This window comes from Sardina pilchardus, chromosome 17, assembly GCF_963854185.1.
Source record: "Sardina pilchardus chromosome 17, fSarPil1.1, whole genome shotgun sequence".
In the NCBI taxonomy this organism is placed as follows: domain Eukaryota; kingdom Metazoa; phylum Chordata; class Actinopteri; order Clupeiformes; family Clupeidae; genus Sardina; species Sardina pilchardus.
In genome coordinates, this window is record NC_085010.1 from 13,739,030 (window position 1) to 13,752,563 (window position 13,534).

Sequence of the window (13,534 nt, forward strand, 5' to 3'; positions counted from 1 at the left end):
CTTGGTGGTAGCAGACTGTTAAGGTTTCATTTCTGTCCGCCATGTCAATTTGTAATATGTTGTCTTCATCCATTCACCAAAAGAAGAATCCAGGAAGTTATTTATTAGGAAGTTTATTAAACGCTAGACTATACATCTCAATGTACTGGCAACACACATCAGTACCCGAGGGAGCAGTAAGACGTTCTGACGAAGTTAAGTTTCACTTTCACTTAAAAGCAACACCATTTGTCAAAGTAAAAGTCCTCTTGATTCACACATGCGCACAATGAATTCTGGCACATTTTAACATACAGTTTGTATAATTGCATAACACAAAGTAAGAGTAGTGAGTAACATAAAAAAAATACAGTATAAATCACATTGGTAATGAGAACATAACTCAACACAGACGACAAGAAGCAGGCAGAGTCCTGATAAGCTTGTTACGTCCAGGCTACTCTTTGGGGCATTTTAGTTGAGCTGGGCAGGTGTTGCATTAACAACGCAGGGTGGTTAGTGTACAGTAGCTGACAGTGTGGCTATCTATCAATCTATCTTCTGCAGTCCACCTTGTGCATGCTGAGCTAAACTGACAGGCTTCATAGTCAGTTCTTGTCAAGTCATAGTCAAGCTCTTGTGACACTGGTGAATCAATCAGTAAACACCTACCACTTCAAAGAGTATAGAGACCGTGTATATGGTGCTCTTGGACTCTGAATAGTTTTAATGACTGAGGGGGGTAGCGTCAGCAGTCTCATCTATTCAGGGACCTGGGACCAGAGATGTGTGTTGGCAGGAATGGAAATTAGCACCAGCCACCAGCCAAATGCTGGTAAAATCTGAGAGTGGCTGGTAGATTTCAGACACAAAGTCATATTTTAACATTGAGCGGCTGGTTAATTTGACCAGAAATCTGCTATTGGCTGATACATTTTCACATTTGCAAATTTTTATTTCCACCCCTGTGTGTTGGGGAACGGCATGAGGAGCGTTAGCAGGTGTGCACTAATGTATCCAGGCCAAGCGATGGGTTGTCATCGAGGGTTGAGAACCACACTTATTATAAGCAGTCTCTCTCTATGTTAACAGGTTGACCGGTCCAGCAATATAGCAGCATGTGATGTTATGGCATGTCTGTGTTTAGGCTCCACATTGATGGTCGTGGGCAGCTTCTGGACTGCAAGACAACGGAGGTGTTCTCTGCAGCAGATGAATGAACTGCACATAGTGACCACAGATGCGTGCGTGCCCACAACAACGGTCTCATCAACAGGTGGCATAGCTGAGGGAGCGTAAGACACCCTGGTGGTTGAGGAATGCCACCGTCGCTGTGTTGTTTGTTTTGATTCAGACATGACAACCCAATAGCCGGGGGGTTGGAGGTGCTTAGAGCAGGAAACACTGCATACTGTAGCTCTAGCGTGGTGATGTGGAGGCATCTCTGGGTGGTCGTCCACACACACTGGCACTGGCCCTCGTACACGGCCCTCCAGCTGTGGAGGGAGCCATCTGGGGTCGCTGCCGTCCAGCAGTTCACCTGGCTCAGCTTCACACCAGTGCTAACTGTCTCTGAGGAACACCAGTGGAACAGTGCAGTCCAAGACTGTCTCTTGAATTTGAGCAGCCTGTGATGGCCAGTAATCCTAGCAGTCTTTGGGATGGGTGTACACTGGCGATCTCTCCCAGGCTATGCCAGCATGAATATCTGCCTGCTGATTGCAAGTCTGTTAGGAAGTCAAGGCCCCGCAACCAACTTGCAATTAGCGTAAGGAATCTGTATTGTTCAGTCCAGAGTCCCCAACATAGGTGTGTGTACCGTGGTGGTCAGAGTGTATGACCTCATGGTGGATGCGATGCAAGAGGACCCCAGCTTACCTCCAAGCCCTGGACCAGCACTCAGGACCCTCCCCATACCCATGTATTTCACTCGCACTGGCATCCCTCACACATCCACCAGCCATACTCCTCCTATCCCAGGGTGCCCCACACACTAGCGCTTCACCCATCTCTGGGGCCCCTCACACAGGGGTCAACCCATCGTAGGGGTCCCTCAAACGGCTCACACATTGGGGACGCCTGCAATGGCCTTACGGCAAGCAATCCCACTTCTGACACCATATGTAATGAAGAGAGAGAACAGTGACCCCATCAAGCCTTGAACCCAGGTCTCCAGTCCAGAATACTACATCTGCAGCTTAGCAGCCAGGCTCATTGGTATGGCATTCAGAGCGCATATTCAACCGTACTGACAGCACTCCATCACAGAGCCCAAACACAAAGGAAATTCAAAATGGGGAGAGGTCAAATCCAACAAGGGGTCCAGGGCTGAAAAAGAGAAACTATTAGGCCTTTCCCGATAAGCCAAACTACATCCCATATTAAAGCTACCTCATGGATTTAAAAAGCTACCAGGTGAAAGACGCAAGCTGGTGTCCCCTTGTGGATGAGGTGTGTTTGTGAAAGTGTACTGTCTACCTAAGTGCACAGACAGCACATCATAACAATGACAGATTGGTTACCGTTATTACATGCTTGGGGTCAAGGTTGAGCCTAAGACATTCCAGCCTCTGAGTGGCTGAAAGAGAGCACTGACCAGTTGACCCATAAACCCAGCTGGCTGGGGTGACTGAGAGTGGCCGCCCAGTGGCGTTCTACTGTAGGAATGTATCTGAGTGCTAGAAGAAGCCAGTTGTCCTGAACTGGATGCTGTAATCATTCTGAATGGCATTTGTTTCAAAAGACACCGCAGGTCTAAGCTGGGTTACACACCTGGCCATCACCTTCTCCAAATGCATCTGCTCTCAACACCTCTACAGGAGCCCCACAGCCCAGCTGTCGAAACACAAGTTCTGCATCCTGCCGTATCACACACATAGCAAGGGGAAATCATTTTACATACAGAGTGCTTTGCAAACCCTTTTCATCTTTTAAATGTCCTTGTGTCAAATATCATATTTCTTTAAACATTTTAAGTGATCACGTACAGAACTGAACCAAAATAATTGGCAACTTAGAGAGAGAAATGTATCAACCCTTTTTGTGCACCACACTGTGTCTGCTCTCCCTATAAAGTAATTATAGTCTCCCAGTGCAGCACTTGGATTTAGACAGCCTGGGCACTCCATCTGAGGTTCATATGAGGACAGTGATGCACACTTCAAACTTCAAACTTCTTCACCATGTGCCAAGCATAAACTATACTTGTTAGATATGAATGTGTTCTCTGTGGGTGCCCTAAGATCCCATCAGTTTACATGTACTGTATGTAATGAAAGAGACCTGCATGTGTGTATCTTTGTGTGTATGTCTGTTCCTGCATGCGCTTGTAGAGAAGGGAGAGGGCAGTCATCCTAGCTGGCCTTGACCCTGGGTCTCCGGGTTACTAAACCTGCAGTTTGACCGCAACACCAAAGAGCCAGACTTGTTGGAATGGCAATCCATCACAATGACCCCATCTCTCACACATCCACCAGCAGTACTTCTCCCATCCCAGGGTGTCCCATGCTCTCACATAGTGCTTTATCCATCTCTCAGGTCCCTCAAACAGGGGTCAACCTATCCTGGAGGTCATTCATGTGGCTCACACATTGAACAGGTGTCCAAGGGAGTCTGCAGCTTGATTGCAACACCAAAGAGCCAGGTTCATTGGTATGGCAGTCAGAGCACTAACTCAACTTTAGTGACAGTACACCATCACGACATTTTGGTATACCAAATGCACTGTCTATATTACAGTAGCATTTTGTGTGTGCGTGTGCGTGTGCGTGTGCGTGTGTGTGTGTGTGTGTGTGTGTGTACGTCTATGTCTCTGTGTGTTTGTGTGTGTGCAACCAGAATTGGACAATGATTCAGCATATCAATGTTGAACTTTTATATCACAACATATTGGCATAAGCGAGAAGTATTTGCTGCTGGATTTTGATTGAGTCAGCCAAATGACACTTCAGGAGATGTGGGCAAATGTATACATTCAAAGATGTAGCTTAAGCAGGTATTATGATATATATACATTTATGGCAATACATTACAGAATGAATTTTAATGAAAAACATAAAATACTGAGAGGGTTCCACCTGCCTGTCACAAAATATTGGAAATTGTAGCAGCACAGTTTTGCATTGATCTTTCACTCGGTTAAGTTAAAAATGATCAGTTAGAATTCTGATGTGCAACCACATAAAGCAGTACACTTGTGATCATTGTAGTTATAATGTGTTAATAGAATTGTACTGTAATATGGATACATTATTTATTTATTTATTTATTTTGCATACCTGAACAAATGACTCCAGCATCTCTGTAATGAGGATACCCTCTTTTACTCCAGTCTGTCCATCCCAAGTGTTCACAGTTCTTCAGTGTGGACTCTGATCCCTCACACCCCACATCATACATCCAGATTTTCCCTGATCCCTCTCCAAAGTGAGCTCCACCCAGAGCATTTACAGCATCACCACAGTCCAGCTCTCTACACACCACTGCAGCATCAGTCATACCCCACTTATAGTCACACACGGTGCCCCACTCTCCTGCATGATAAACCTCCACTCTCCCAGAGCATCGACTGCCTCCATTCATCAGCCTCACTGCATCTAAAGAAGAGACAGAGACAAGAGATAAATATGGTAAATCAGCTCTTATTATATTAGCGTGCTTGTGCTAGGCAGTCATACTAGCCTGATGTATCCAGAACTCAATTCTATTCAGAATATGAATCTTGAACTGGAGAACTGCCTGATTATGAGTCATGTTTCAGCGGATACAGGGGAAAATGCCTCTGCGCACAACTGGAGACACCTATGTAGCCCGGTGCATAAAGGGTTAACATTTGTTTGCTTGGCAAGAACCTTTCATTAAACAAATCTGTAGATTTTACTTTATCCTGAGCCTGACATACACAGACACAAACAGTAATAAACTGCAATAAATGTGCAAAACACTCATACACACACACACACACACACAGAGAGAGAGAAGCACACATAAACACACACACCCCCACACACATACACACATATAAGGAAACTAGCACAGGAATGAACATGCGCACATGCACGCACACACACATTCACATTTACACATGCTGCGCCCCCAGTAGGCCAGGCACAGCTTTCTGTGAATATCTCGATAATCGTAGGGCCTAGGATGAGCAATTTGTTTAGTATGTTGGCCTCCAGGGGCCATGTCAACCCATCCCAAATCCAATCCAACCCAACCCAAGGCATTGTAATCGCAGATATCTTTGACTGACATGTTCAAAACTACACAAAATATGAAGTGTATCATTAATTCCGTTCATTGGTTACCTATGAAGGTATTTGGTGCAAAAGTCATGAGCACATTTAACTGCAGATTTTGCAAGAAGTCACAAATGTGTAACCGTAAATTCGAAGTTGTACATATTTTTTTATATACCTTGTTAACACAAAATAGGGGCTACGGGTTCACAAATCTGTGTTACAGGTACACAAATCCTATCCTGTGCATCACAACTTCCTTGTCTCATGCCCTCGAGAATTTTGCCCCAAATTCACTGCACCTTTTGGGGCAAAACACATTTGCACATCCGTGTTTCATAATCTGAGAACATGCACAACATTTGTGCATTTGTAAACCCAAATGTGAACTAATGCAACAGAAGTTGTGCATCTGTGAAATATTTTCTCATTTATTTGCAGTGATCATTGAGCATTTTCTTGCACGACTACAAGTCAATTGATACATGTGCTCAAATCTGCTTCTACGAGTTTCAGCTGTTGTTTTGCGGATGGATACTTTTGCACCATGTAGATAATGTGTATAGTAGATATATGTCTAAATGATGATTAAAAAAAATAGGCAAATGTGAACATGAGCACCCACACAAAAGAAAGAATGCTACCAAGAGAGAAAAAGAAATCAAGATACAGAGAGAATGGTGACCTCAAGAGAGAGTAACAAGCCCACGTCACACACGGGACCATATGAGGTGATCAAAGAGAAAAAAAAATATTTCATAAAATTCAATAAATAATTGTATTACTGTATTTATTGAATTAAATGAAATTGGTATAAAAATAAGTCTGAGGCACATTAGCCATGTACGAAAATAAGCACCTAACTCACTGAAAGTTACTAAAAAACACCTAAAGCATCACAAAATGGCAACCTACCAAATGGTAATAAAATGGCCACCTACTACATGCTCCGCAATGTACAGTATATGAACAATTGCTGGAGCAACATTCAAATTCAACCCGAGCATGGAAGGTACTACGCAAAACACACAAGTGTACTCATGGCTTAATACCATTAACATAACAACATACAGTATAGCACATACCTGCTGAGTTCACTTTACTTGTATAGCCACCATATGTTATTGGGGGTAATGCAATTACTCAAATACGCATCCACACATAAAGCAGCTGAAATCATTATTCTTCATAAGAATAAGCAAGATGTGGTATGTTTGCGATTCTCAATAATAATAATAATAATAAAAACTAGGTCAAACTGGTTAGCACAATATTCCTAAAGCACTGACACAAGACTCCAACTATCACAAGTTGCTCTACAAGTTGCTCTACAATATCTAGAATGGCCTGATAGACATTAGTACTGAAAAAAATATTCAAGCACACCTTACACAAGCACACCACTGTGACAGAATGCTGTTAAGATTTTAGACTTCAATCCTTTCAGCATAAATAAGAGACTAAGAAGAAATCTGATCATATTTGGCTTAAAGTATTAGTTTTCTTTTGTGGAATAAATCATGTCCTACCTTGTTGGTTGGTTAGAGCCACAGAGGCAAACAGAATAATCCACAGGCAGCCCTCCATCTTCATCTCCCCCCAGCAGAAGCTCTGAGTTTGGGCTCAGCAGACAGCAGCAGACAGCACAACCCTCACCTCTGCTCCCCCAGACTCACTGACACAACTGTGCCTTCCTCTCCCCACCTAGACTCTATGCGCATCCCTGAGCCGCCAATCACACTCGATGTGACCATATTAGCAGAGCGATAGGAAATCATCAAAAGCATTTCAGTGTCAAATCAGAAGGCGCTGTAAGACCGTTCTCCATATATGTCAAACTGGTAGTGAGCACAGAGGGAGAGAGAGAGAGAGAGAGACAGATAGAGAGAGAGAGAGAGAGCAGAGAGTGTGTCTCTACACTCAGCCCACCCCCTGCGCACTCTCATCATTGAAGTCACACAGACTCATCCTTGTGGTCAGGAAGTCACTGCACCTACCAAAGATTTGTGCTTGTTGGATGGGGGTGCAGGTGGCATACGGTGTGTAAACAGGATCTGTTGCTCCTGCCAAAGCAAAACAGCCTCAAATAACTTCAAACCTGTTCAAAATTAACTTAAGAATTGTTTTCCAAAAATATACTGTATAAGTAGATTTTAGTATGAGGAACAATATAAAATAATGTGTGTATCCACATATTTATATTAATCTTCTTTCCAAAGTGTGTTTGGTGATAATGATAACAATAATAAACTCTTTTTAAGACTCATTTTTGTCTTCAGTGGCTACTCAGGAGAGGTCACAAGTTCATATTTTCCCCTGCAAATGGAGTCTGAGAGCCAAAACCAAAAGCTTAATTCTGTGAGGAGTCATGTGTTGTGTAAAATAATTGTATATGAATAAGTGAAAAATGTGTTACACATTTCAAATATTGTTTACATGCAATGCCTTTGCATGTGTGGACTTCTATACAGTACATTCTGCAATATTGAATGATGAACAGAGACCTGATATGACCTTGCAATGTCATGTATCATCCACTGAGGGGCGCACAAAACACCAAAAATACTACAGGGATTCCATCTATGTCTGGAGCATTGCCAGTTAGGTGAAAATATATTTAAAAACGAGCATACATAGATGTGATTTCATCATATCTTTTATATTTTAACATGAATGATATTGATAACCGTGTGTACATAACACATAAGTTAGTATTGGCAGTGATGATATGCAGCTTTTCAGCAGCATTTCCACATCAATTGTAGACACTCTTCAGACCTACACAGTCCAAACTGTATAGTGAAATAAAGGAAATTTACTTGTAGAAATGTACTATTATTATCTGTTTACCATAAATAAATAAATAAATAAATAAATAAATAAATAATCTCATTGACTGCAAATAGCTTACAGTCAGTTCTGACACCTTTGTCACAGGTGAACAAAGGTGCAATGGAATGTTTGCAGAAATCCTAGTTTGATGGTGAACTACGATCATGGATATAGCCTAATCTTTAGGCTACTGTATATCCAGCTCTAGGTGTTGATACTGCTCTTCAATCAGTACCGTCTCAAACCACTAGGGGCTCTCACCCTCCGCAAGACATCATGTTGTTAAATCCCATAAGGACCACAGAGAATCACGGAGAGAGGCATTTGACCCTGTCCAGACAGCTTGTGTGATTTGATGTGGTGAAAAGTCAGAAGTACATTCTGTTTATTCTAATAATGCAAGTGCATATAAATACATATATCCAGTCAGCATGAGATACTGTAAGTGCGATGTGATGCAACAAGCACAGAGGGAACACTAATGAGTATCAAAAAAATATGCCAGCGGTGAAATTAACCTGAATTATGATGCCATGACAGACCAGTATGCTGGATAAGATGGATATGATACCAGTTCAGTAGAGAGGCCAGTAATAGTCACTATGTGTGCTGGATAAGATGGATAGGATGTTAGTTCAAATAAATGCGCACATCAAAATAAAGGTGCCGGAGCCAAAAAGTTAAGATCCAAAATGAAGTAAAAGGTCCGCACACTTGCTCTCGATTAATTTGATTTATTAGAAGTTACGTTTTGAGACGTATGGCTCTTTTCAAGGGTTAGCTGCAGTTCATAATCTGACCACAGTTTTACATGTGGCAATAGGGGGGGCGCTGTGGAGCTCCTGATAGAGACCATCAGGCCCATGACAGGAGTGAGTAGCCAGGGTCACCATGGTGCTCTGTCTGAGATAGTGATGTACTGACAAAAATATGATGCATTTCAATTTAATGTAAAGTAACAAGACATGGATGCTAATTTATGGCCCACTGTCCTACAGATTCAATTCTTGACCCTGATCAATAGGCACCATGTTTCAGCACTACGGACAGCGACAGCTGGCCTTGGCCTGTCCAAAGGAGGTCATTCAGAAACTGTGAATGGAATGGTTATAAATTGAAAACGCTTTACTTTTTTATTTGACATTTTAGATGACCATTGTATTTGTTCATGCATCCACCGTATGACGTAACAATTGTGGTTAGCCCATTAGTCCAAGTATTTAACAGTGTTTGGATGTCGTATAAATGATTGCATAGGCCTATTGCATATTGACTTAAACAAGTAAGTAAACAGGTACTGTAAGTAAACAGGTAAGTAAGTAAATAAAAGCAATTTCTTTCTCTCTCTCACACACACACACACACACACACACACACACACACACACACACACACACACACACACACACACACTCACACACGCAAGCACTGTCCCTCTCCACCATTGTGAACTTTCTATTCATATAGCCCCTATTCCAGGCCATATGATTTGAAAAAAAAAAAGAAACTTATCACAGAAGATATTGTGAACTTTTAGACGTGTGTTGTGTTTGAGTGGACAGCAGCCTCTAAATGGCACCAGGCAGGCGCTCATTCACCATGAGCTTTTTTTCAGCCAAGGGGTCACATTTTGCTATCATGACGGGACAGTGAGGAGGACGACCGGAACCAAGTGGGAGAGAGCTTGGATGGGGTTGGGAAATGACCCGGGTCCCCGTGGAAACCTGAGGTGCCTCTCATTCAGCGTTTATACGTCCTCCCTCGCTCCTCGGGCCTCGATCCTCACTGATGAACATAAAGAATGATGGGGAGGCAACAATGGGATAGCTTATCCCTTCTTCTATCATTTTTTTTATGTAGTTGTTAAGTGCACAGGTAGAAAGAATAGGCGAGTTTGTGATGGCGCAGCATTGAGCAGCGCTGCACAGAACTATGGAAGCATATGAGTTCCATAATTCAAATGAGAATGCATTCTGCAATATGCAATTCTAAAAGACATTACATTAGGCAATTGCTAATTCATTATGCAATTTAATATTACAATTTGCAATACTTTCTTTCAAAATGCATTTTAATATACAAAGTGACAATGCAATCATCAAATCAATTTGATTTATTTTGGTTAAAAATTTGAATAAACATGGATTGAATTGCATTCCATTTTGCCATGGTACTTTAGTCTCAAAATTCAAATGGCAATTCATTTTGCATTTCAATTTTCAATATTCAGTTTCATCTTTTAATTGTCAATTACTTTTGCAATGTAATGTTCAAAATTCAATGTAGAATTGAATTATTTTTTTTAATTTTTTAATGTATTTAATTTTTTTTTGAAAATGTTTTTAAAACAAATATTGAAAACATTTTGAATATTTTTTGGCAAAAAGTTTTGCCCGGTTTGCAGAAATAGCGCCCCCGTTATTGCATAGCACTTTGTCACGCTCTTTGTGTCTCAAAATTCAAATGGCAATGGCAAACGCGATTCCAAAACACATTGCAATCTGTCAGTCTTCCATCACCCATGGCGGGAACTACGTCACGTCCGTGTTTATCTCGCATTGGTCAGTTTTCTCTTTAAGGCGGGTCTTAGGCAGGGCGGCTGACGGCCTCCAGGTAGAGAAGAGAACGTAAAAGAGAAATTGTCGCTGACACAGTAGCCTACTGTTGAAGGTGATGGGCAAAAACAGTCGCTCAGCTACTGAGGGAGGAAGGTGTGTGTGTGTGTGCGTGCGGAGACCTTGATCCGACCGTACGCCACCCCCTCCAGGAGCGTGTATCAGGGTGAAGCGTTAAAAACAGCACACAGGTAGCCAGGGGAGCTGAGGGAGCTGGCAGCCCAGGGCCCTGGAGCTCATATCTGGGTGGAGCGTTTGCCCCTCTCAGCCCGGAGGACTGCTCCAGATTAACGACCATAGACAGTAAGATAGGCTACTGACAGGGCTAACACAGGGCTACTAACAGGGCAGGGCTGTTAATTACAGGGCTACATCGTTTCATTCACACGCAGGCACTCCTGGTCTGACCACGACCGCCGGTCCAGCTGCAGCCTGCACTGTCAGGAAGTCAAGGAAGCGTATAGCCACGTCCTGAGATATCGGTGGCTTTGCCCCAAACGAGGAACGTGCATCGTTCTTTTCACAAATACACCATATTTTTAAGCAAATAAAGTTGTTTACTTAAGATTACAGCGTTTTATCAACGTTTGGTCCGCGAAAATATTCTCTCTGCACCGGTAGGGAAACCGCCGTCATGTCATCCGGCACAAGCTTCCATGGTACACTGCTATCATAAGCATTACGGTTCCCCATTGACTCCCATTGATTCTGACTTACCATTTCGAAGGAAAACGTCAATTATGTGCTGAAACAAACGCCGCTGACATATGATAGTAACCATTTCACTTTGATAATAACCTACATTTTTGTCCGACATAATACAGCAAGAATTTCGAAATTTTATCGACGAAATGGTTACTATCATATGTCAGCGGCGTTTGTTTCAGTACATAATTGACGTTTTCCTTCGAAATGGTCAGTCAGAATCAATGGGAGTCAATGGGGAACCGTAATGCTTATGACAGCAGTGTACCAAGGAAGCTTGTGCCGGATGACATGACGGCGGTGGTAGGGAATCGGTTGCGAGACTCGGTGAGACGTGATCCCATCCCACTGGATTGTTGTTTGTACAAACATTCAACATCCAAAACTATAACTGAAAAACGTCGACATTGACGAATGTAATACATTTGTGCTACGTTATAAAAATAAAACGTAGACACTGATTAAAAGATGCACTTGCTAATTTGTGCTACATTCTTATCAACGATCAGTGAAAAACTACTTCCTCGTTTAGGCAAGCCATCGATATCTCAGCAAGTGACTACGCTTGCTTTCCGGTCCTGACCAAACGTTGATAGAACGCTGAGTAATCTTAAGTAAACAACTTTATTTGCTTAAAAATATGGTGTATTTGAGAAAAGAACGATGCACGTTCCTCGTTTGGGGCAAAGCCATCGATATCTCAGGACGTGGCTATACGCTTCCTTGACTTCCTGACAGTGCAGGCTGCAGCTGGACCGGCGGTCGTGGTCAGACCAGGAGTGCCTGCGTGTGAATGAAACGATGTAGCCCTGTAATTAACAGCCCTGCCCTGTTAGTAGCCCTGTGTTAGCCCTGTCAGTAGCCTATCTTACTGTCTATGGTCGTTAATCTGGAGCAGTCCTCCGGGCTGAGAGGGGCAAACGCTCCACCCAGATATGAGCTCCAGGGCCCTGGGCTGCCAGCTCCCTCAGCTCCCCTGGCTACCTGTGTGCTGTTTTTAACGCTTCACCCTGATACACGCTCCTGGAGGGGGTGGCGTACGGTCGGATCAAGGTCTCCGCACGCACACACACACACGCCTGCCTCCCTCAGTAGCTGAGCGACTGTTTTTTGCCCATCACCTTCAACAGTAGGCTACTGTGTCAGCGACAATTTCTCTTTTACGTTCTCTTCTCTACCTGGAGGCCGTCAGCCGCCCTGCCTAAGACCCGCCTTAAAGAGAAAACTGACCAATGCGAGATAAACACGGACGTGACGTAGTTCCCGCCATGGGTGATGGAAGACTGACAGATTGCAATGTGTTTTGGAATCGCGTTTGCCATTGCCATTTGAATTTTGAGACACAAAGAGCGTGACAAAGTGCTATGCAATAACGGGGGCGCTATTTCTGCAAACCGGGCAAAACTTTTTGCCAAAAAATATTCAAAATGTTTTCAATATTTGTTTTAAAAACATTTTCAAAAAAAAATTAAATACATTAAAAAATTAAAAAAAATAATTCAATTCTACATTGAATTTTGAACATTACATTGCAAAAGTAATTGACAATTAAAAGATGAAACTGAATATTGAAAATTGAAATGCAAAATGAATTGCCATTTGAATTTTGAGACTAAAGTACCATGGCAAAATGGAATGCAATTCAATCCATGTTTATTCAAATTTTTAACCAAAATAAATCAAATTGATTTGATGATTGCATTGTCACTTTGTATATTAAAATGCATTTTGAAAGAAAGTATTGCAAATTGTAATATTAAATTGCATAATGAATTAGCAATTGCCTAATGTAATGTCTTTTAGAATTGCATATTGCAGAATGCATTCTCATTTGAATTATGGAACTCATATGCTTCCATACAGAACTGCGCAGCACAAGATGCACGTGGTTAAAAATCTGTCCACGATGGTCTAGATGGGTGTGTTTCCGACTCTGCAGTCGCTATCACATGGCCTTAACTTATCGCGGGAGCAAGGCGGAGCAAGGCGGCTGCTGCGAAGCAGTGCAGTTTCTCTCCAGGTACTGCGGAGCCTAGACCCTGCATTCATGACGTCAGGACTTTACCCTAATTGGCTTTTACATCCCTGATGTATGTGCTGGTGTTTAGATGCCTCTTCATATCCCCAAGGGCCCGTGCCTCATGTTTCGTCACACGGTCACGT

At 42.6% G+C, this 13,534-nt stretch overlaps 1 protein-coding gene across 1 annotated transcript in view; it reads right to left on the bottom strand.

Annotated features, from left to right (window-relative positions):
* Positions 1-1,064: 1,064 nt before the first annotated feature.
* The window catches only part of LOC134061713 (scavenger receptor cysteine-rich type 1 protein M130-like), a 40,994-nt gene continuing 28,524 nt past the window's right edge, over positions 1,065-13,534 (bottom strand). Inside the window, exons 22-24 of the mRNA XM_062517473.1 lie at positions 4,257-4,574; positions 1,392-1,551; positions 1,065-1,182 (exon numbers count right to left, since the gene is read on the bottom strand). Of these exons, the coding sequence (XP_062373457.1) occupies positions 1,065-1,182; positions 1,392-1,551; positions 4,257-4,574 (596 nt within the window). The remainder of the gene's footprint in view (positions 1,183-1,391; positions 1,552-4,256; positions 4,575-13,534) is intronic.